Genomic DNA, 25,552 nt, shown 5'->3' with positions numbered 1-25,552 from the left:
CATTTAGTTTTAATAAACTTTCTAAGGACAACCTTCATGAAAGTATCCTTATCCCATTAATTAATTAAGCACATCTCATTAATTCATGGGAAATGTGTTTTAAAGCAGGTTAGATTTTTAATACATTTTCTAATCAATTCTGAAAAACTCTAAATTTTTTGAACTAATTTTCTTGCAATTATTTCCCTCCCACTGCTCAATTTTGAGCATGAAAGCTAAAGAACAAACTAAATTCATTTCACTTAGGCAGTAATTTAGTGAATGTACACTGGAGGATGCTACCAGTAAATTCCCCTTATTTAGGTTTAAAACTTTGTCATTCCTAATTAAAATGACATACAGAGATCAAGCTCAATTTGTACTGCAGAGCAGGGAACTCAGTAGTTAACTGACTCCCTGCTTGGATTAAGACCTCTTGTCTTGGTTATCAAAATGACATTATTTTGGCGAAGGAGATAATATTGCTGTCAAAAGGAAAGACAGCTAATAATTTGGAAGAGTTTATACAAGAGAGTCATTTCCTCTTTTAAAAAAAAGGCAAGTAAAAACTACACAGTGAGAAAATACAGAAAAATTGGGACTCGGTCCTGATACATTTAGGAAAAAACCCCTGAACGTGGCAGTTACTGCTCCCAGGTTATGGCATGCATGCCTTTTTGCTTGGTAGCAAATATTCCTATTCAAACGCACTTAAACAAGAAAATATTTCCAACTACATTAAAGGGAAAGTAAGACTGGTTTGTTTAATTGTCTTGTGACCTTAACTAAAGAAATAAGGCAAAACTGGGCAGGCTGTCAACCCGGGAACTGTTGTCAACATCTGAGTCATAACAATTGCAAAGACAACTGTATCCAGGTCGGAGGCAATTCTAAACATAACACACAGTAAAATAGCTAAAAAATTTGTGTAAGGCACAAGAGAGAACACAGCAACTATTAAGAGATGACATTTCATTTCTTTATGATCAGTGACTAGTTTCTGCTTTGGAGCATTCCCAGACAAAGGCAGGGAGCAGTGGGATGGTGAGGCTTGCCAGAGCACTTGCAGGCATTTGCGTCTCTAACTGTGTGCATACCACAGTACCCAATTGTAACTTCTTCCCAAATTTTCAAGTTGCAAAGAAAAATTAGCTTTGTGTCCCACTTCTGTTAACAGGGCTATCAGATTCCCAGGTTGAGTATTTAGATTTCCTGCTCCTCTATCCCAAGTAGTTTTAATCTTGTGTAAAAGTTGCATTTTCATGTGATTTACTGTACTTAATTTTCTCCAAGGCTGCACGTTTACACTGTAGCAGGTAACAACCGATCCGCACAGGCAGAATAACGGAGGAGTGTTCTTGCAGCTGCAACTGAGCGAAGCAGCTGAGCACAAAGCACCAATTCTTTTCCCCTGCTTTGTCCCAGCTCTACTGCAAAGCACCAACAGTTTGCTCAGCTGCACAACTCTGTCTCCCTATCACCAACACATGCTGGCAGCCCTTTTCCTACCTAGAAGGGCAAAGAAGACCATCTTTCTTCTGAGCTATTGCTTCTTGCAAACAGGGCAGTGAGCTGATCTTCCAATCAGGAATGTTAAGATACTCACAGCACTGGCTGGCATCCAGGAAGTCTCAGATTTCAGACAAAGTTTATTTCTCCAAGCACTGTTTAGAATGCTCTAAAAGTTGTTCCAGAAGAACTTTAAATTTATACCTATTTATTTATGACCACTAAAGCTGGGTCGGATCTGATAGTGGTCTGGGGAATTTACAAAACAAACACAAGTTGCCAAGCTGACAATTCCTGCATTAACTGTTCATCACCTTTCATCAGTCTTGTAATTAGCAGAACAGCTATCACCACTGCTCACGTTAGACATACATAAAAAGCCTCAAGCACGGGAAAGTTGCTTCTTCTTTTTTTTCTTTTTTTTTTAAGAAGCAAGGTAGTAAGTACATGAAATGGCATAGTTTGATGCATTTATGCCTGGAAAGTCATGTGAATGGTGTGAAAAGAATGAAATTAGGAAAAAAAAAATCAGTATTTGCTGGGTATAACAATCAACAGCATCTATTTCAGAATTACCCTGTTTTCTCTATTTAAAGCTAAAGTTTTAAAGTTAAATTCAATTAATAGTAAATCATTGACTGATACAGGCCATGGATCCATCTAGCATAGTGTTCTTTCTGTCTCTGCCCATGGCAAGAAGAACTGCACATGAGCCTGGCCATTTCTTCTAGTATTGCCCCAGCATTCAGCACAGTACTCGAGATGTCAGCTGGTACAGCCTCATGTAATCCTTGGAGTAGCTGTTTACAGGCATCATGTCTATGAATTGTCTAATCCATTTTTAAAGCTGATGATACTGTCTGCCTTCACAACCTCCTATTGCACACAGATCCAGAATTTTACTGTCTGCTTGGCAAAGAACTTTATCTATCCAGATGCAGCTCCATGAACAAAGGTTTAAGCAAAAAAATACAAGAGTAGTAATAAGAAAAAAACCTGATAGATACTAGGTCTGAAAATCCATTACTCCTGCCTTGTCCATTAATTCAGAAAGTTGACATGTTTCACCTGTTCATTGCTGTAAACTGCTTAAAACTCATATACCACACAGATATACATCAAAGCTGTTCAGTTCTGTAAGTTACCTGAAGTATGCATTTTAAAAGTTGATTTTTTTTTTCCTAAAGCAGTGCCAAATACTCAAATCCGTATTTTGAACCGACACATTTACAGGTTCTTCAAGCAGCACAAATTAATTATACTAACAGGACTTGCAAGCATCACCTTTCTTTCAAACTGATATAATTATATAGAAATACACTTCAAAGAGTGTGTATTTCTTCTCCTTTTCCATGTACTCATGTCCAGTGAGAGCAAAAAAATACAGAATTAGCTGGAGTCATAGCAATTACTGCTCCAATTTGAAAGCCTGTCAGGTTTTAGATGCAAAAAAAATAGTATTAACCAATTGAAACTGAAAATAAATCGTAACTTAATAATTGCATGTTTATGCAACCTACTTGGAAATAATAGTTCAGAAGTAATTTCTGAGTTTACAAACCATTTTTATGTTAATAACAAAACTGTAACACCTGTAAACAACAATTCAGGACATTTCAGGATGTGCTGACACAGTATGCTGTATTATTAGGCTCTCAGGACAATTTCACTTCAAATTGGAAATGAATGGTGTTCCTAGAGCTCTTCTAAAACCTGCGTGGATGGTAAAGGGAAAGGAAGAAATCTTACCTCACAGCCTGTTCATTCAAAGTTATTAGTAAGATTTTATAAATGTGATTGCACAAAACAGCAGATACACAGTTTTATATTACATCATTGCTACAACAAACAAATCAAGTTTGCAAGCAGAACACAACATCTAAAAGGAAGGAAACACAGTGAAAGGAGTCACCACATCTGAAAACATTCAAATGCATGCTGGCAGTTCACTTACTGATTACTGTATCAACAATGATTTTTGAACACCCAAAGATGCCAAATCATCATCCAAAGCACATAAGAGTGTTTATTAATAATGTAATGAATTGAAATAAGAAAGAGATATTGAGGAGGAAGAAACAAACATACCAAATCTAGAACAGAGATTGCTGGCACAGCAGTCTGCTGCAGGTAGTAAGAAAGGGGAAAAAAAAGAAAGATGCACAGTGAAAATAAAGATAGGTTAGACTTGCACTATTTCAAAAGCATTTTCTTTTATTTGTTTAGTCAGCTGTTTTAAAACGAGGAACTGAATTGTCATAATCCTGAAATACAGAAATGAAAACAAGTAATCCAAAATTTTTATCAGGATCAATTTGACTCATTCAACACCTCAGCAGTTTTCCAGAGATGCTATTTATTGCATCTCTAGTAGTGAAATATACCCAAAATCAAACATTAATTCAGTTCAAGACAACTGTTAGTTTTTAGTTTCAAAACGTTCCAAAAAGTTGGAATAACTTTATGCACAAATACTGTTTTAAAACCAGCACTTGCAGAGAGGACTAATAGCAAGTTATGCAATACAACTGGCTTTCTTTTAACAACACATGGCTTTCTCAGTCTTGCTACAGTAAAATTTTAAAGACACCGTTTGTTAAAATGGCAGTTCTACATGAATATTTTATGCCCACAGGTAACTGCCTGTGTTCTACAAATTACATGTTAGCAATGCTGGGCTTTAACACAACTTGTTTGCCAAATATATATTTAGCTTTTCCTTTCTTCAGTTTCCAAGTTTGAGGTATCTATTGTTTTACACAGTAATAAAGTTAGCCACAAGAGAAAAAGGAAAGCAATGCAGACTGCAGCAAATATGAGAAGAGTAAGTTTAGGAAATCAAGCTGCCAAAACAATCCTGAACTCAAATACTACTTAAGCCGCTAGCTATTTCTGAATGTCAAAACAAGCATGTCCAAACATTTCTCAAGAATTAAACATTGCTTATCACAGAATTAAGTTAACCTTTCAAGACAAACACACAGAAGACACTCAACATATTACAGAGCTAGTTTTTAAGCTTGGCAAAACACAGATATTGGTATGTTACTTAGGTATCCATGTTATTATTCAGAAAAGAAGCACAGATCTTCCTACAGAAAATTTTTCTCATTAACAGTAGATTTAGCAGATTCTAAGAGAGACAACAGCCACCAGCAGAATGATTAGAAACTTCATCATACTATTCAGTTGTATTATCTTTTTGCATATATTATAAGCTTTCACAAAACCAAAGCTACAGTTCTTGTCAGATGCTGATTAAACTAGACACCATGCAAAATCCAGCTATGTATAAGCTGGAGCCCTAGACAGGGTGTATTAGTTGTTACAACACCCATAACCACGTGGCTCAACCCAATCCTTCCCATTACTGGGGTCAGCACTGAGGTGGTGGTAAAGGCAGAGGTAGCAGGTTCCTTTACTGAGAGCAGACCAGCAGGCTGGAATCTCCATTCAGTTCGCTATTCCCTGGAAACACCATGGACTCAGTGCTCATGTTCAAGACTACAAAAAAAATTCTTAGGGGTAAATATACTGGGGGCAGGGAGAGGGAGAAATCACACTATTTTTGTTCCTCACTCTCCTACAGACTTTCAAAACTTTAGATGTTTTAGCTTACCTTTCTTTCTGTAAGGAAATTTCTGCCATATTTTACCTTGAAATCATTATCCAGGTACATGGCAAAATCCATTTACCTAAAGGGAATTTCTTTCCCCAAAACCAGGAAAGTAAAATCAATTGCTAAATTGAATTCTATAAAAGGTAGCTTTGATACTTCCATAATACATCACTTAACTGGTGAAGCCACTCTAAGTTATTAATTTTAAAATTCAAGACATTTAAGAAAATTTCATCTTCCTTTACCCTGAAAGAACATCAAAATACTGGGACAAATCACAAAAGCCCAACAAACTAGATAGTCACAATACTTCTAGAAAGGATTATTCCCCTTTACCCTTGCTCTTCTTTCTGCCTCCAGTCGCTGCATGATGAGCATGGTATCCACATCATCATCCTCTTCTTCATCATCATCTTCATCCTTCTGCTTTGATTCTTGAAGTCGCTTTTGGAACTGCCACTCAAGCATGAGCTTGCGCAGGCGGTCATTTTCTTCCGCTGTACGATCAGCCTTGTTCTGAAGTTCCTGAATCTCTTTACTCAGCATGTCCACAATGTGCATCTGCTGCTGCTTCTCCAGTTTCTCCTTAGCATCCCGTTTCCAGGGATCTGGAGAGAGGCTATCACTAGAGGACAGTTCTTCCTTGCTGATAGTGATGTACTGCAGATCTCTCCGCTCAATAGTCCGAGGCTGCTGTTGGGGCTGCAACTCTCGAATAACTGTTTCTTGAGACCTCTGCAAAGTTGAAGGTTTTTCTGATTTCACTTGTTGAAGGGGAACGGGAGGAACCACAGGCTGAGAAGGAATGAGTGGCTGAGAACGCATCTGGCCCAGTTTTCTCTCCTGCTCACGGCGTTTCCTCTCTCGTTCTTCTTCCAAACGTGCCTTTTCCTTTTCATACCACCTCTGATGCTCTTCTCTTTTTTTACGCTCAGCAGCAGCTACCTGGGAGGATGCTTGCGCTCCTATCTGATTTGGAGGAGGAGGGGGAGGCAGAGGCAAATCCATTTGTAGTTCATCAAATTCAGCTGCATAATGCACTGGAGGAGGTGGTGGTGGAGGGGGAAGATCTGTTCTGATGGGCTGGGAAATGGCCACTGGAGTCGGTTGGCTAGTAGCTGGAGTTTTCCAACGGCCAGGTCCACTTTTAGTTAGACAAGAACCAGGTGAGACTGGTTTGGAGGAATGGTTCAGATGCTCCTGGCTAGATGTGCTGGAATCCACAGATGAATTCATCCACTGATCGCCATCCAATTTCCGATCAATGTACTCCACATCCTTCCGTATAACAACTTCCAAACGATTCCTTTCTGGCTGGAAAACTTTATCTCTGAGCTCCTCCTGGGAACGAGCTACGCGCTGAAAAAAATTTAAACAAGGCATGTATATCATAGTCCATCCATATTAAAATTGATTTGAAAATGGCTTACAAAACACATTCTTATTACTGAAGGTCATGACTTTTCAGCATTTCCATGCCCAGTAAATTTCCCCAAACCAACAATAAACACTCTTCTCAATCTTCTTAACTCATTTGTGTGATGGAAGACTTAAAAAGCTCCTAAATGCCTGGGAACTGGACTGGGAGGCAGGACAAATGCAAAATGGAGTTCAAGCTGAAAACCTCCTCAGCTTGCACAATTTCTCAGGACTATTTCTGACACTCCCTCCCTCACATATGCGTACGAGAGTCCTGGCAGCTTTGAGCAGCGGCTCATGCATACCAGCTTTGCTATTCAGGCTTCAGTTGGCTTGACTGAACATCTTTCCTATTGGGAAGGCAAACAGAAAGGCTGCTGAGAGAGAGAAAGGGAGCCTCTGCCCCCCCTCCTTCATGAACAGGCGAGCTGACCCACAGGAAGCTCTCATTACTACAGTAACATTCAGGGTAGGGAATCCAGGCACAGGCAGGTCTAATTCCACCTGCTCCCGGGGCATGGGTGTACTGGCCTGACATTTTGTTGCTTTTTTAGTATATCAAACAACAAGTCTTTTTCTATACAAACTCAGGGTCTCATTGCACTGTACACCCACCTGAAAAGGAATACTGGACCATAAATTAGGCTCATCAAATCTGTTAATCATTTTCTTGAAGCAAATATTCATAGTTTGAATGTTAGGAACTACTAAGCACTGCACATATAATGCACTAATTATCAACAACTGATGGAAGTCTAACAAAGCAAACTCCTTTTTTTTTCCTCCATCAATGACCTTAACCATGACCTCTAGAGAATGCCTCCTTTGAGAGGAACAAGTGTATTTTTTATGCTCTATTAGTCTAACAGAGCTGAACACACAGCTATTTGTGTTAGATTTGCTGTGAAGATGCACCTAACCAAACAGTTTGCTAATGCCTTCAGAACAGAAAACAGGCATCTAGCAGCTTGTTTTTACAAGCCCAGTTTTCCTTGCGAAGATTAAAAGCACAATTTTTTTAAAAAGTCTGTTTTTCTCTAATTTTCAACAGAAAGGAACTATTGTATGGCAGGTGAAAACTGAACACTTTCAATGCTTGTTAGGAGATAAAGCTTCTAGCCATTTCCTTTATGAAAATGCTTTTCTGCACTGCATTCAGCCTTCAGACCATAGCTCAAATTCAGTATCTGTCAACAACTTTAACAGATGGGCTTCATTTCACCAGTTGTAGCCACCTCATCTAGGCTACTCACTTAAGCTTGTCTTAAAGCAGGGGAGAGATCCATGTGCAGGCAGCAATTATCATTGAACCTGGTTAAGAAAAATGGGTAGGAACCATTCCCTGGAAGCAGTAGCCTCCCCCTCTCCTATCACTGACAGAGAGTGCCTAGAACGTGCACTATGCAGCTAAGATTAGGTGAAGTGAAATCATGAGACATGAAAGAGTTAAGCATGGAAGATCAGCAAAATATTTCCGTATCAATTTGCCACAGTCATTCAATGTGCAGTATTCTCTTCAAAATTCCCATCCTGCTTTGGGTGTAACATTTATTTTCTTAACAGCCCAAATAATTAGGATATCGATAATACTAAAAGAAAAAAAAAGCTCAAGCTTTTTATTCAATTGACTTTTTATCGAATTCACTTGCCCATACATGTGTGCATAATCAATAAGCAATCCTTACTCTGCTTGCTTACTTGCAATCTCAAGGTAATTTACATGACACTGCTTTTCCAAAAGTAAAATATATTGAGCCAAGTGTAAGGTTCTGCTTTTATCATAAATTAAGAAATATCAGGGATAACAAAAAAAATTTTTTTTTCCTCTGTATTTTTTAAGTCTGGTGGATTAGAGAAAAAGATCATCCAGTTACTGGGACTTAGTAGATCTAGGTTTAATTTCCTGTATGGATTTGAGTTAAGTTCTCAATTACAAGGAGCAGAACAGCATTATTTTTGAAGGTAAAATGGAGGTAAATTCATTTTATGTCAAGATGCATCTGCACTTTCATAATAGATACAAGTTGAAATTATGTATTTCCTTTTCTTAACTGAGAGCAGGAATTGTGTTTCAGTGAAGACTTTGGATAGGTCTCAAAGTACTGTTTTATTTCCGTTTTAATACTTTGTCACCTTAACAATACACCCTTCAGCAAAGAGATTTTTCCACATAAACCTTCTTGGAAGAATGGAAGATTTAGTTTGCTTTTCAGAAAACCACAAAACATTTTATGAGACGAAATTCTACTACCACTTGCACCCCATTACCTTTAATGGGGGATTAAAACATCCCAGGTAATAGTTCTGCAAAACGTGGTAATATAAATTCTACGAAAGGAAAAAAAAAAGGCAAAATGAGAAGGTAAAAAAAAAACCAAAACCAAACAGAAGCATAAAGTTCCTGAACCCAAGCCTGGCAAAAGTACAGTTGTTCCCCTCTTGTGGTATAGTTCTCCTCAACATTTTAGAGATTACAGAGAGCTGACTATTCTGAAAAAATGTCTCTAGTAGACTGGGAGTTGAAAGCAAGTGGTTTCTTTCTGGTTTGTTATCTTATACTGAAAAAAATTACTTCTCACCTGCATGGTAGTATTATTGATAGAATGATTACTTTCTGCCTGCATCAGTGTTTTTTCTTCATAATTCGGCCACTGACTCTGTGCTGGGCCCATTCGATCCTGGGACTTGGAAGCTGGGAATGTGAAATATTCTCTAGTATAGGTCTGTGTTGGGATAGGATAAGCTTCAGGTCGTGGTGGCAGAGTCTGTTCCTGAAAAACGGAGATGGAATGTATGGTAGAATTTTCTAATCACAGAGATCTGTATGGAAGATTGTCCAAGCATGCATTTCCCTTATGTTTTCTTTTGGCTCACAAGACCATTACTCGTGTGGGACAGGAGATAAAGAGGTTGTCTAGTATCAAATATAACTGTGGTTCTGACTCACGTTTTTATGGTCTCAAAGCGAGTATGCAATATTGCGCAAACTTAAGAAACCACAAGGACAACTTCATGAGCAAAATGTTAATGGAATTACCAAAAGCTGTCTCAACCTTTCATTCGCTGTAATAGGCAAAACCCCCACCCAGTCACTAGCACCAGGATTGTGTTCAAATAGTTTGACTCAAGCACACTGACACTATTGATAGCTAAGGAAAGTTTAATAGCCAGCATTTTGCTTGCCACTTCTGACCTCTGTACAAAGATTTCCAGTAGAGACTGAGGTTATTTTGGTGGTAGTTCCAGATGCATAAGCATTCTTTCCTCCAGGGCTTGGAGGCTGATCTGTTGGAAAGTTAAAGAAAGCATTTACATGACTGTTAATTTACAGAACTTAATAAAAGAACAGTATTCACAAAATAACTATGATTTTCCCTTTAAATAGTTCTAAACAAGAAGTTTGCTCCCAAATGTTACTACTACATGGGTATTTTAAACTTAATCTGCTTTTAAAGACAATCACCCTCTTTTAAATACAACAGCCTCTAAAACTATTGGAAAAGGTATCTACCCCTAAAGGAAGGATAATCTTACTTGCTACATTGGGACTGGATCGATGATCAGCTCTGTTCTTCATCAATCTGTCATCCCCTGGCAGCTTCTTTGGTTCACTGTACTCTGTCCATGGCAGCTGAGGACTCTCAGGTGATCCATTTTGAGTGGAGTTGTTATACAGCTCAAATCCTTCACTCTTTGGTCGGGGTTTACCTGAGCCACGGCGGTCAGAAACTGTAACAGTTGGATATGTATTTTCTCCCTTTCACTTATATTAACTACTGTCTAGCACATTCTTTTTCAAACCAGAGCTACCTTGTGTTTACATCTAAAAATGAGTTCCCAGTAAACCAAATACTAGATTTTGAAATCTTTACTTCTTCAAATATGCAATCCCAATCTTTGTTTTCTTCAAAAGAGCTTTTGAAAAGGTATCACAATATCTGGAAAAGCCAGTGTGCTGTGCTGACAGGTCTCTGACTGAGGCATATGGCATCTGGGATGGTGGTATAAACTGTGATAATAAGGATTTGTTCTTTTAACCCGTTCTTTTCTATAGTACTATTCAATAGGTAAAAAAGGTCTTCCTTGACAAAATTATTTCCTTAAGAACATTATTTTACATGTCTTTTGTTAGTACCCTGAAGTAGGATGACCGAATTTAACACTGGAGAGACATCCAAGAACTTCTTATAAGGAGATACAGAAACTTAAGGAAATATGTTTCAATATTTCTAGTTTTAAAAAAATTTTAAAAATAAATATTCATGAAAATATGTTCCAGAGGCTTCTGCTTCTATCTATTTCTCTCTTAGTAATTATATGTGCTCTGTGGTTACAAGGAAGTCATATTCTGAGAGGTGAGAAGCTCTTGTGAAAGGGGCAAAAAAGCCATTAATTTTAATGCTCTTTCTATTCATTATATTCCATTTGTTTAAAAAAAATAATTCAAATCAGAGCATAATTAAGTTTTAAAGGGAGTAGGTGTAAAGCATTTATTAACAATTAGACTAGCATAATTTCAAAGAATATTTAAAATCAGATGAACTTCTTATAAGAAAGGAAATTTTTTTCCTATGTATTTATGTTTTTTTTCTGATTTAATATATGGTAATATTTGGTAAGATACTATAATTACTATACTTTATGCATTCTTATAAATGCAGAAAGCAGACTTACAAAGTTGTTATTAACATAAATAATATCAGTATCTTTACCTCTTTGCATCATTGGGGATGGCTGATTAAGCAGAGTTGCCAAACCATGGTAAATTGCTCCTTGTTTTGCTACTTCTAGTGTTACTACAGAACCTGTCCTTGTCATAAGTTCTGCTGCCCTGCAATAAAAGCCAAAGCAAAGAAAACAAAATAAAATTAGCCACTCTGTTACCTAGGTCTCCTTCTTATTAGTTTGTATGTTATGATTTCTCACCTTTATTCTAGTTATCTTTTGTTTGACAAAGCACTCTTTTTCTGACAAAGCACTCTTTCTGATTAATACTTAAAAATCACTTTGAAAAAAATTAGATGATGACTAGAGAAGACACTTATGCACACAGACAATGCCTACTGGCAAGTACTATTTATTCCCAGTTTCTGCTTTAAAGGTCGTAAGCCAAAATATTTCAAATTGGAGCTAAATAAGATTATTCAATCTATATAGATAACCCGTATCATATATAGAAAAGAGTATACAAACAGTTGAACTTGTTACTAAGCCTATTCACAGGCAGTTATCAAAAGCCAACACAAAGCCTAACATGTAAAATAGAGAGCTTCTGCTCATTTCAGGAAGTAATTAACATTTTCTTGATGTAAAGACAACAAAGGCAAGCATTCTGTACCTTTCCTGGGACAGGCCTACCAAACTTCGACCATCCACACTAAGCAGCTGATCCCCTGCAGCCAGACGACCATCCTAAATACATATTCAAGAGAAAAGACATCATACACCAATGCTAATGTGGTCTAAATTTAAAAAATTATTCACAGATAGTAATAAACAAAGGATTTTAAAGCATTTCCAAAGGAACTTTCTACCTCTGGACATCTGATGTTTAAGAGTATTACTAACCACATCTGCAGCACCTCCTTTCACAACAGACTTGACATATATTCCAAGTTTGTCTTGACCAGCACCCTACAGAGAAAGAGGCATTAATTAATTTCATGTGTATTGGATCTCTTAAACATTCCAAAAGTGTTAATCAGAATGTTACATGGCTGAGTAAACCTCTACGTTTTCACTCCTTTTATATATTTCCAAACTGGAAAAAAATCCAATTATACAGAGAAGAGTTACATTAATTTAAAGTCTTAAGAAAAATGTAATATGAGGCCTATTAAAATTGCAAGTTTTGTTAGAAACAAAGAATATTTGGTCTTAATGCAAATTTGAATACAAAAGAAAATACTCCTCAAGTACAGGTTTTAGCTGATGCATGTTCTAACCCCCTTCTAATAAGAAATATTTGCACTTTTACATACATGTTGTTCTTATTTATACCTCTTTGTATTGTTTCAAGAGAGTGCAGTTTCTCTTGCTAATAACCCAATGAAACAAAGTAAATTGCAGATTACAAGAAAAAGGAAATGTTTTTTACATTCATTAGGACTGTAAAGGAGCTAATGCAAAGGAACACGGCGCCTCTGGCTTTACATAAACAAGTAAAGCAGACATAGTAAGTATTTCAGAATTGAAAGAGCCAATATTTAAGTCTACTGCAAAACCATGCAATTTTGTTCATAAAACATATTCCTCAAAAGTATTCTGCTAAATTTTGAAAGGACTGTTAACAGTGAACTTACTGCAAGGCAACCAACAGAATCAAGACACAAGAATGTAAGCATCTATTCAAGCCATGCTGTTGCGTCATCCACATGCTCCAGTGTACAAGACACCACACAAATCAGTCTGTTAGTACCACAAACCTTTAAATTGTCACTTACATTGTGAGACTATCACTTGTGATTGCATTATCTACTATAGCAAATGGTGCCATTTTACTCTGCAAGTCACTTAGAAGAGCACTAAGTATGTTTACAACAGAGCACAGTCTTAATTGTAACATCATTTTTCTAAAATAAACGCTCAAGTTGCTTTGATATTGAAAGCCCAGCTTCCTTCCTACTTTTCCAACTCTTTTCTTTTGGCAGCTAAAGCATTCATTAGTCACGTTGTTATAATAAAGAAAGAATCAAAGTGAATATTACTCAAAAGCTAGTGTTAAAAATACATGGTTTGCTAACAAAGTGAAAGACCTATTTTTATTCATTAAGTCTTCAGTTAATCCCAAGTGTTTACACAAAAGCCACAGAAAAGGAATTCCCTCAAGCCTCATGATTCCAGATTAATATTCTACATGTCCAAATTTTTCATAATAATTGCTTACATCATACTTATGGATAAAAAGGGGGGAATGCAATAAATAACTGAAATAAGGACACTGTTTAGAAAGAATATAAAAGAATTTGGTTACTTTTTTTTTAAAGGGCTCCAAAGAAACATCACAGGAACTCCGGAATATTTTTGATTTTATGCTAGAAATATTGGTTAAAGTTATGAGAAAGACAAGTAAGAGGACATCTAGATAAATGTAATGAAAAATGAATTATGCTTCACAAACACTGGTTTTTCTTCCCCCAAGCAACCAAGACACACACAGGGAAGGATGAGCTGGTTGACAGAACAACTAGTCTTCCAAGATAGATGTTGCAAGATCTCTTAGAAGTTCTTCAAGACTTCATGGTGACATGCAGTAAGAAGCAACTTGTCCTTGTATATTAGTAACTGATTCAATAATGGATACAAAGCTGTTAATTTTCACAAGGAGTGGAAGTTTTCAGAGAAGCCCTAAATGAATGTGCTGTTCACCATGTTTGTGTGTTCCAGAAAAAAAGGCAAATGCTAATGTAACCTAATGTAAATATACAAGTTTGATAAACTAGGTCAAAATTAAGAGTTTTGAACAATCATGATACTGAACACTGGAGCAATAATGGGATGAAAATGTATTTCATTGGTCCAAATACGAAGTAATACTCCAACATCCTACGGTACTGGTCCCTAACAGGGCACTGTCAGCAGAACCAGTTACCACCTTCCTTTTTTGGGAACTGAAAATTAAATTATAGGGGTTGTATGCTCCTTCCTCTGCCTCCAACAACTAAATATACCTGAAGCCAAGCTTCTTGACTTCCAAAGGGCAAAACAGTTAATAAGCAACTCACCCACCTACATAGTTATAACCTCATGCATCACCTCTGTCATTGCAAGAACCAAATGGCAGCTTTTCTAGGAGGCCAAACTGACCAAGAGTAACCAGATGCTTCTAAAGCCACCTGGGATACACAACACTTCTATTCCATACTAACTTCAAAGGATGCTAGCAAGAATCTCATCCCCTTGGATCCAGAAATTCAGACAAAAATCTGCCTAATATAGTCAAAGATCAGGTTAAAAGAACCTAGCCTTTGGAAGAGCATTGCCACTTAAAACAGCATAGATATTATTCAAGCAGTTTTGGGATTGTGATTTTGGTACTCAAGTATTATATTAGACATTATTTGCATCCATACCCATCACCCTTATCATGCCTGATTGTGACTGTCAGTGTACATTAAATGAAGCTGAAAACTTCTGTTTAAACCCATGATATGTGCATTGGTCTGCAGATAGTGGTGAAATAAATATTTTCAATTGCAAAAATATGCATATAGTAATTTCTAAACTTTCTTTAACTCCTCGAGAAAGATCCTTTTAATCATTTGTCTCAGAGCCACCTTATAAAATCTGGAAGCCAACAGAACTAACGGAAAAGAACAAACAAATCAGAAACCATCACGGTCACTAAAATCTAAGAGAGTCATAATTAGAAAACTGTTTCGAATTCTGATTACTCCCTTACAAAATAACATCAAGAGAATCATGGGGCTCAGAGGATAACAAAGTTAATCAGAGACATGGAATAGCTTTCTTGACAGAAACAACTAATAGACATGGACTCCTCAGCTTGGCAACAACCAATGAAGGGAAGGCCAATGGCATTATGTGTTGCACTGACAGTATTACTTATAATTTCTCTAATCAGCCAACAAAAAAATGCTTTGCTACTTTCACTATCAAATCTAGCATATTTTAAATAGCAAAACACAAACCCAAAACAAAACAAACACAATAAAAAGCCCACCCAAAAGATTTTCCATAGGATTTCGTAATTAAATTGGGAAAGATCCAGGAACAAGACTGCTGCAGATGCCAAAGTGTAAACAGAATCACAGATTCATGGAAAGGCTCTTTGAGGCCTTAGAAAAAAAACCCTAAACAACCTATCCCCCTCCCCAACCAGACACAATACACTCAAAGAAATTCTGAAATGACAGAAAGCTAGAAAGCAGGAAGACCGCAGAATCACAGAATGGCTTGGGTTGGAAGGGACCTTAGAGGTCACCTATCTCCAGTCCCCCTTCCACTGGACCAGTTTGTTCGGAACCCCATCCAACCTGGCCTTGAACGCGTCCATGGATGGGGCATCCACCACTCACCTGAGTAACCTGTTCCAGTCCCTCACCACCCTCACAGTAAAGAATTTCTTCCTAATAACTAATCTAAACTTCCTTTCTTTCAGTTTAAAACCATTACCTGTTGTCCTATCACTACATGCTCTTTTAAAGAGTCCCTTGGCAGCCCTCTGACAGGCCCCCTGTAGGGGCCACAACTAGGTCACCTGGGACTTCTGGATGAACAATCCCAATTCTCTCAGCCTTTCCTCACGGGAGAGGTACATCTTACATTGTTTTGTTATGTTCTTTGTTGAAATACCCCACAGCTGAAAAATACCATATCACACAGATTTTTGCTCTAACTACTACTACACTCTAAGCCTGACAATAATTCTTCATTGTGATTTGAAGGAGCTCACATTTTACCCCTCACTCTTTTTCCATGTTTTATGAAGCCTATACAGTTTGTCAATCTCTTTTCTGTTCTTTTAAGGGAAGTTATAAGCAGATGGGTTAGCTCCAAATCATCTCTCAAATACAAAACTAATGAATTTTGAAAGCATAAAAAATATTTTAAAATAAATCTTTGTTCAGACGACATTTAAACAAAAACCTTTATTAGCTGCCACATCTACTCCCATATTATCAGGGCCAATGGTTTTTTTCCTCTGTCTAATTAACATGTCATTTGTTTCTAACATGCATGTGCTTTCACATGCTTGGGAAGACCTCCCACTAAGTGTCCTTAAAATTAACTGATTGTCTTCCTTCAACTTTTACCCTAACCTTTATAGTAATTTGAATTCAACCTCATCATTTCTGTTGAAACAGACTTTATTTTTCTATGGTTCCACCTTCTAGGAGACTGCATTAGAAGGAAATATATCCTTTTAAGTGACACAAAAGGGTTGTTAATATGAAGTTCATCACACATACTGAACTCCAAAGTAAAAAAAAATTCTCATACATGCCACAAGAGTTTTTCTGTTTTCAGTTACTGATGTTACAATAAAACAGATTTCTTTGTAAACTACTTACTATTCTTCTTTCAAAGGAATGTGAAGGTCAACTTAATTAAAACCATTCCCCCCAAAGAAAACAGAGCAATAACATGTGTGTAGCTGCAACAATAATACAGTAAACATTCTTTTCACTCCAAGGTATTTTCTCCAATCCTGAATACCAAAAGCAAGTGTACTCATAAAGCTGTTAGCCCAAACAGAACACAACTGTAAAGAAGTTAGGTGACTGTGGAAAGCAAGACTGTAGTGAGCGTAAAAAGATGGCTTATTCCCTCCCCAGAATTTAACATACAGCACATTTTCTGAAAATACATTACAAAAGCTTCACCCATAGTAGTAAACTCTCTTTACCAATCTACCTGTTTTCTTTCACACTTGATGCAAATTTTCCAACAATTGTTGCAGAAAGTGAAACAATATATCCTTTTGAGGAAAAATTTGGGAACTCCTTCCTATGTATAACTGGAAAACACCCACAAATCTACTACTGCTGTTTCTATTTATCTGAAGCAATATTCCTGAACTGAACTGAATATGACACACTATTCTGAAGACCTCCTTTGGTTAGCTCTAAATAATATCTACATGATCTCATAGCCAAAAGAAACCCTAGGGAAAAAAAGTTCTATAAAGGAAGGTCTTAGCTGAACAGAATTCGACAAACAGTAAATTATAGACAGAAGAAGAGAACATGGTATTTAAAAATTCTGATATTTCAAATACATCCCACTGAAATCCCAAAATGGGAAACATCTCCATTCTGTGCTTTTACATGTAGTTAAATAATCAGGACAAAAGAACAACACAGGTTAAAAACTGCATAAAGCACAGAGAACTAGTTTGGAGGCTAGCAGTGGATCACTATTTATACATCTTAGTATTTTAAAAGTAATGTTATATTAAATTAATTACAATTAAACTAGCAGTGCTCTCATACAGAGTGTCAGGAAAAAACCCACCTGTCTGCTCATGTGCCGTCTCACACTGGGAGCTGCGCAGGCACTGCTGTGTTATGGCAGGTCCCATGACAGACCTGGCTAAAGGCTAAGCTGATCCCACCTCCAGTTCTCCCCCTCCCAAATACAACCTTTGTTTTCAACTAAATCAGCTTCCTCAAGTTATTTACAGCACAGCATGACGACTGTTCATAATCACACAGGACAGAGGGTTGCTAGGAGGGGCCTGGATCATTATGGGAGTTTGACTCCACAATTTGGTGAATAATGTGATTGTTAATCCAACAATTTAAACTCTCTTCCCATAGAGAGAAGCAAACTACACAGTGGGAGAAACTTCTTTGTTTTAAGCTTTTGATAGCCTGCATGCATGGCCAGCACACCAAAAAAGCTCTTTCCAACTTGACAAAGTCCCACCCATTTCCCTTGTAAATGTAAAAAAATCCTAACTTTAGCAAGGGATGGAGATGAAAGACACATGCAGAACTGAATCAAATGCATCCTGCTAAAAACACAATGCACTGTTACTGATGTAATCGCACAATAGGATAAAAATGTTCCCTCGGCCTTATTGGGTTTCTGACTAAAATCATGAAAATATTCTGGAAAATAATACTCTCCATGCTTGGGCTTATTCATCTTTAAGATGTACATAGTCAATGCATGAGCAAAACTGAGGAAAACTAATAGATCCACTACCCAGGATGCCACACATGTAATAAAGGTTTTCTTATCATCTAACGCTTATCTTAAGAAGCAATTAAATGCTTTAAAACAGCACAAGTTGAAAGATGTTAAGATATTCCACCTGCAAGTTTGTCATGTACTTGAGTTCAGAGTATGAGAATAATTAATCCTAAATTTGCTGTGACTTGCAGGTTGCTGCAGGAATTCTATGTCAATGGCAACTTTCATTTTTAGATGGAATTTTAATAGATATAATCCTATTTGGGAGGCGAGACAAACACAGGACAGTTCTGCATACACAAGTCTGCTTACGATGGCAATTCAAGTCTTTATCCTAAATCTAAATGAAGAAAAGAGCGTATGGGAAAATGTTTAAGTGATCAAACTACCTTGTAAAAAGTAAATAAACAATGAGTTCTCTCTCACTGAGAGTTAGAATAAAAGGAGCTACAAGTTAAGAGGATAAGTAAAAAACTGAGGTATTGCAACACTATCAATAAAGCCAGCAATTAAATCACACCAAGGTTTACTTTCTTAGATCTGGCCTTACTGCATCTATGTGGCCCACAAACACAATTTGGCAATATTTAAAGCGGAATTGAAGAAAGATAGGTAAGCTCTTAGAGAAGAGAACCCACTTTATTTTTGACAAGGCAGTCTAGTTTCAAATATTTCTTTATCACAGAACAAAAACGTGTTTAGAAAAATCTCACAAGATTGAATATAAAATTACAACCTAAGGATATAAATAAAAGCAATGGAATAAAACACAGAGAATAAAACACAGAGAGTGTTGTTAAGTTTATTCGACATTTGGATGATGATTATTGTTGAGTTTCACATCAGTACCGTTCACAGGTCATGGGTTGTAGAGTTCACGCAAATTTAAGCCTTAATTTGAAATTAAATGCAAACTGCAAATTATTGAAGTGGTACTAATTAGGCCCTAGTTTAGTTTGAACTTTGCTCAACAATATCTGACTAACGTTCCAATCTCTCTCATGCACATAAGGAGAACTTAATAATAACAAGAGATACTTATTTTTCTGCTGGTTTGTATCTGAATTGACAAGAGACCTCCTGAAATAACTGAGTCAACCCTGCACATGAACTGACACTGAAGCACATGCACCTGAAGTCGACTCATTAATAAATATGGAAAATCAACTTCCAAATGCTGCAAAATACGTAGGTATTGTAATTAAACTCCAAAACACTATAAACTGATGAGAAAAAAAAGGTCATGTGCCCCCTTCTAGTACATAAATTGAGCATTTTATAAAACTTAGGAAACTTCCTAAATTCTTTTCAAAGCAAAAGACCCTGACCTGTGAGAAGAAACTAAAGTTGCAGACTATATTCCCAAGCCATAAAGTGACACATATAAATGCTAGAATAGCAGAGGATACCATAAACAGGAGAGATGCTTACACATGGAAAAGAGAAAAATTACCAGTAGTTATCATTTGATTTATCTACTAAGATGTTTTATTATTCCTTCATCATGCTGAACTGGAAAAAAGAGGAGAAAATCCTACAAAGAAAAACCCCAATACTCTTACACTGTTAACAGAACCTCACCTGAAAATACGACCAAAGACTGCAGAGCACAGAACAGTTAATCAGCCTCAACTTCAGCAGGAGCTTTTAGTTCTTTCAAAAAACCACAACTATTTATCTTGGAGATTAATTAATCCAGACAGACTGGAGCCAACAAAAAAAAAAACCCATTAAAATCCAACAATTAAAGCTAACATTAAAATCTCACCTGAGAGATACCAACTCTTTTTTTAACATATATATGTAACATCAGGATATACTGACATATCTGCTTTTATATAGACACACATATATATTCTTCTCTACTAATTCAGAAAAAGTGCTTGTTAAATACACTTGGAAAATTAAGTAGCAAAGACTCTGTAAACTTTCATTTATAAATGTCTTCTAAATAAGCAGCAGGACAACTAGAAAACCTGGGCTACTAACCCACAACATACCAACTCCTGCAAAGGAATTCAGTAAAGACTTTACTGAATAAACAAATTAATTGACTGAATGACTTTCCTGTAGGACCTGACATATTGGAAGAGTTCTGAAAACTACTACAAGTATGACAATCCATAGACGTTAAAGAGCAAATTTTGGCACCTCTGGTCAGCACTTCAGCCTCTAGATTGCTGACACAAATATATTTAAACTTTGGCATTGACAGAGGGCAAGGGAAGAAACAAACACAACAATGCATAATTGAATGAGAATCTGGAAGGTGAAGAAAACAACCTCCCCCCAGTACTGGATTTGTTTACGGGATTTTAATTCTTCAAGGCACACAGACTGCAATCTCAAAAAAAGAAAAGAAAAAAAATTTTGCTGGGAGTAGGAGGATGAAGGGCAAAAACAAAGTTGACACAACAGAGCCAAGTCAATCACACATTTAAAGCATCAAAAGAAAAAAAATACAAAAATACAATCAGGTAAGACAATGGTATGCAAAGATTTCATACCTGTTTTCCAAATGGGTGTTTGCCCCTGTTAAGCCTGACAGAATTTTTTAATTAACTACAAAAATTCTGTCATGTTAAGCCAAAGGACCAAGCTGGATAATGCAATCTAATCTCATTTTTCAGACAGGCTAACAAGAAACAAGTAATTTTCCATCACATTCAGTTATAATCTGGGTCATCTATCAAGCAACACATCAGTTTACAGTAGTCCATACTTGTTTGCACAACTTGTATTATTTTGTAAGCTCCTCTTTGCTCTAACAGGATTGTGCCCAAAATACTGCATTTGCTTAAAAAATCACTATGCAAACTCTAGAAATGGAAGAGGCAGCATGCAAAAAAAAAAAAAACAAACCAAAAAAACCAGCTATTTCTACAGAGTATTCAGATCAGTGAGGAAAAGACTGAGATCAACTACAGTGATCAGAAAAAAAGAAACAACTCCTCTGACAACAGAGGGATGTAAAATTAAGGATGTACAAAAGTACCAGAGTAATGAATTAAAAAACATGACAGATTTAATGAATGTGTTGAAGGAGAACCGATTTTATTGCTCGTGTTGCTATGTTGTCACAAGATGAGTTTTATAAAACTTCCTCATCACTAACAAACACAGGAAACTCTGGCTCACATACATTACATGGGCCATAAAATCAGTTTCAGTAACAGGAACATCAGATACCATGGCAGCATCACAGTGATCCAGTAACTGGTGAGTCAGTCACCATGGAGGCATTAAAAGCAGGCAGAAGAGATCCTGCCAGCTCCTTCTTCCCATTTGTATTTGCCAGGAGAGGCATCCTTAGCATCATGGTGAGCGCAATAGGCAGCTCCTTCTAGTGAGAGTCAAAACACAGCTTTGTTCGTGGGTGAGCCACCCATGCTGTGATATGCCACACAGCAACCTGCCTCCAGCACCACGATGGGCCAGACCTGCTGAGACACCACACAGCTCCACAAATATGCCAGTTTAAAGTATGAGTGGGAATGAAGGTCCATCTGTTGACGAGGTGCTAACCTCTTAACAGATAAACTACTCCCATCCCCAAACATCATGCCCCACTCAACTTCAGTGGATCACAGACTAGCTGCACATTCTCTGAGGTCAGCAATATTCTTGCATTTTTAGTACATCTGTAGCATGACTTAGTTATTTCAATGCCTATAAGGAGAATTAAAACTAAGAAAAACCATTACAAAAACGCCTTTCCAGTCATGAGGAATGACAGTAGAATTGTATTAAGTAATTAAGGAAAAACTACGCATCTACAAAACATATCTGCAGGAACAGCACCTAACCAAACCGGTACTGCTGCAGACAATTAACAGGAAGGTCTTGCCATTACTTGTTCTAAACCCTCATTTGCTCACACCTTTTAGCTTCATACACTTTGTTTATCACTCCAGTAGAACTGGAGTGATCAACGGCTTCCAATGAAGACTGGTAGAATTATGTTTGGTTAAAGAATACCTTTCCTAACAAGTTCCTTAAAAATGCTTTATGTATTAAAAGTCTGCTTTTACTGCCAGAAAACCTTCCTAATGATCTTTCAACACCTTCTTGTTTCTGTCCTAAGTACACATATATGTAAATAGTTTCATGTGTCACATGTATAGTAATACGAAAAAGTAGTAAAATAATTTTCAAGATTTTATTGGATTTTTCATAATCATGCAAACATTAAATACTATTTTATTTTAATAATACAACTATCACTTATATGTGTGTGTATATACACAAATATACGTCACTGACATAGTAGGATCTGACACGTTTCATAATGCTTTAAGGATGACACCATTTCCCCAAGTCAGTCCTTATTGTTATGCTTCTGCAGTATTTTTAAAAATACAGCTTTTATTAAATACATATTGAATAAACTGCAACTAAAATGTCTTTGCAGCAAACAGGACAGAAATGTAGCTTATCAAGCCTGATACCAGTCACCAGGCCTGAAATCTTTTATCTGCCTACGCCCAGAATAGATTTTACTGATTTTTATCGCAGCCAAGTCTCTGATTCCAGACTCTTAAGTTAACATAGAAGATCTCTGTAAGTTTTAATAAACATCATTAAAGGCAAGTCTGACTGCCCTGGCAAGTAATTATTCTAGGAGCAGTTAAATAACTCAAGCTTGTAAGCATTTAAAAAAAATACCACTTTACTAAACTATGCAGCCAGTTTACAAACTTACTCTCTAGGAGGCAAAGTGAATGTTTCTGACCACCCAAACACTCACATTCCATAAAGCTGCATGGATTTTGTAGGTTGCATCTGGATGAGTACATATTTCCCTCTTTTAGGTATCAAACATAGTCTAAGACTCCTTGTACTTGCTGTCAGCCCAGAAGGAGGAAAAAGGCTACGCTTGTAGCTACTGGTCTCCCACCTCCAGTGAGGGTAAACTTTTCTGGCCTTGAAGATCAGAAGAAAATGCACTTTGTCAGAGGAAGCAAAGGCCTGTGCTGCCTCAAGACCAATGCAGATACTTTGAAAATCTGCCATTGTTACACAAAATACTTTTGAAATATAAATGAGGTGAACCAGCCTACTGTTTGTAAAACTGGTCTGTTAGTTGTGGCTACAGCTGCTCTGAGTCATGCTGTACTCTGACTTAAAAAGAATTTAAAACTGATCCATCTTCTACATGCATAAACTTCTGTTTTCCCCTCTCTAATACTCCTCCACACTCGGGGAAAAAAGACATCTCTGGCACTAGACAAAAAACAGTCACAAGTGGACAAAACATTTCCAGTTACACAAAACAAGCAGTGCAAATTTGGTAACAATATTGATTCAACAAGTAAAGAAACATCAAGTATTTAACTGCTATGCCCAATTCCCCTGCAGCTTAAAGTTGTACTGGGTGGGAAAAGAGATGAAAAAAGTGTCTTTCTTACTATTCAGAGTAAAAAAAGCTAGATTGGCAGCAGTCTGGTGTGTACAGAAGCTCTACTTACAAGTAGCCTCAAAAGGAGTAAAGAGAAATGACTGAAGAGTCTCATTGTTCTCTTAAGTGGAATAAGGGTTACTTTTTTATATAAGAATGTTTGTAACCAAGATGGGCACTCACACAAAGCAAACTGGTGAATATACTCTATCTTCCTAAAGCATGTTTCTCACAGGAAAAGACAGGATATTCTGTAATGGACCCCTGAAATGGCATTAATAAAATAGGCACGACTTGCCCTTGTGCATATGGAGTTGTTTGGGGATTTTAACAGTATTCAGCATGGAAAGCAGGAACACTGACACAAATAGCTGTAGTGTCTTTGTGCTAAACAGAAGTACATAAATTTATAACAGTGTGATTTCCCTCACACTCTGGAAATTGAGTGTATCTAGAAGATAAATATTTGATGAAAAGCAAAGCAACTAAATGAACTAGTGAAAGCAATTGGCCTAAAGTCTCAAAGAAAAAAAATCCTTCATTGAGCTCAAGGAAAATATATTGCTTGTTTTCCCAGACAAGGGCTAACTTTTCAATGTACATTTGCTATAAATACTCCATGAGCAGTGATATGCTAAGGACTATTCAGAGTTATGCACAAATCCTCAAATTGTACTGCAGGTTCTCTGATGCTCTTCCCTGGTAAAGCAACTCTGCTCTAATAGCTTCATTATGGCTGTGCACTGGGCTTTACAGAAAAACATACTGGGCAATTTATTTGGGGGGAAAAATACCCTGTATCTCTGCAGTTTTTTAAAGAAGTGGCAACTTGGCTTCATAGCTAAGGATAATTTACAACTCAAAAAAAACCCTATAGCAGAAACTTCCACATAATACAGCTTAATCCAGGATCATTGTGTACACTGTCACATACTATTAAGCACCCAAACTTCTACTCCAACTGAGAATATTACACCTACAGGAAAAAGTCTGCACAGAATTTGTTAACTTCTGACAGTATTTTTCATTAATAGAAGAAAAAAATTAAAAATAAAATGCTGTATTAACATGTAACTAAAAGGAATTTCTAAAGTTATTAGAATGCCAGAACTGATTAAGTCTAGTGGAGAAATTCTAGCTAAAGCATATGGGCACTATAACTTTTTCAGGCTTTCTAGCAAGGGCCTGCATACAGAATATTAGTGCAATAAGAAAATGCTGCATGAATTTTAAAACTTGCTTTGTTCTGGGTCAGCCACTTGCATTATCAATCTAAATATAAGTGAGTAAATAAGACAAAAAAACTGCGTGAGCAGAGCTGAGGTCTCACAGATACTGAGAAGAAAATTCATGCCGTGATGGTGTAAACTTCACATATTACACAGCATATAAAAACATTAACAAAATTTTATACAACATCTACAGGGCACCAAACTTTAAGTAAAAAAACCGGCTGGAAGTTATGAATCAACAAAAGACAGGCAAATTACTAACACACAGCTACTTATTTGTTCATCATGAAGACTAAACTGGCAACTTACATACTATTTTATTCCTGTGAAGCTGAGAAATCTGACAATTATATATTGTATTTTCACTACGGTCCTCCTAAAAAGTCTGTAAGGCAACATCAGTAGTTCAGACTGCTGAGGTGAATTAGAATTGAACATTAAAAAAAAAAAACACAAACCCAAACCCCCCACAAAACAACTTATTACTAAAACATTTCAATTAATTCATGATGAGAAGAAAGGCCAAAAAATTTCCTTAAATACTTAGAAAGCACGGACACAAGACGATTTCAGATACTGAGGTGTCTGAAAACTTAAGACCCAGAACACATTAAAAGAGCTAACAAAGAGTTAAAAACATTCCTATTGACTGTCTATATTTGCAAACACAGATTAAGAGAGAACAAAATTTATATATTGTTACCAGTATTACTAAGTATAAACATAATTTTCAAT

The 25,552-nt window shown here is 36.8% G+C and overlaps 1 protein-coding gene across 22 annotated transcripts in view; it reads right to left on the bottom strand.

The window, feature by feature from the left end:
• Positions 1 to 25,552, bottom strand: part of AFDN (afadin, adherens junction formation factor) — a 121,630-nt gene that overhangs the window by 10,792 nt on the left and 85,286 nt on the right. For 11 of the 22 annotated variants that reach the window (XM_071549462.1, XM_071549452.1, XM_071549456.1 and 8 more), the window contains 7 exons: positions 12,095 to 12,160; positions 11,865 to 11,938; positions 11,239 to 11,357; positions 10,061 to 10,255; positions 9,720 to 9,811; positions 9,106 to 9,297; positions 5,444 to 6,466 (listed from right to left, as the gene is read on the bottom strand). In XM_071549462.1, the coding sequence (XP_071405563.1) occupies positions 5,444 to 6,466; positions 9,106 to 9,297; positions 9,720 to 9,811; positions 10,061 to 10,255; positions 11,239 to 11,357; positions 11,865 to 11,938; positions 12,095 to 12,160 (1,761 nt within the window). Of the gene's footprint in view, positions 1 to 3,576; positions 3,613 to 5,443; positions 6,467 to 9,105; positions 9,298 to 9,719; positions 9,812 to 10,060; positions 10,256 to 11,238; positions 11,358 to 11,864; positions 11,939 to 12,094; positions 12,161 to 25,552 lie in introns of all 22 variants that reach the window. The other 11 variants (XR_011697162.1, XM_071549443.1, XM_071549461.1 and 8 more) reach the window with 2 other exon arrangements.

The sequence above is a fragment of the Pithys albifrons genome, chromosome 2 (genome assembly GCF_047495875.1).
Source record: "Pithys albifrons albifrons isolate INPA30051 chromosome 2, PitAlb_v1, whole genome shotgun sequence".
In the NCBI taxonomy this organism is placed as follows: domain Eukaryota; kingdom Metazoa; phylum Chordata; class Aves; order Passeriformes; family Thamnophilidae; genus Pithys; species Pithys albifrons.
This window is presented reverse-complemented; position numbering and strand designations above follow the sequence as displayed.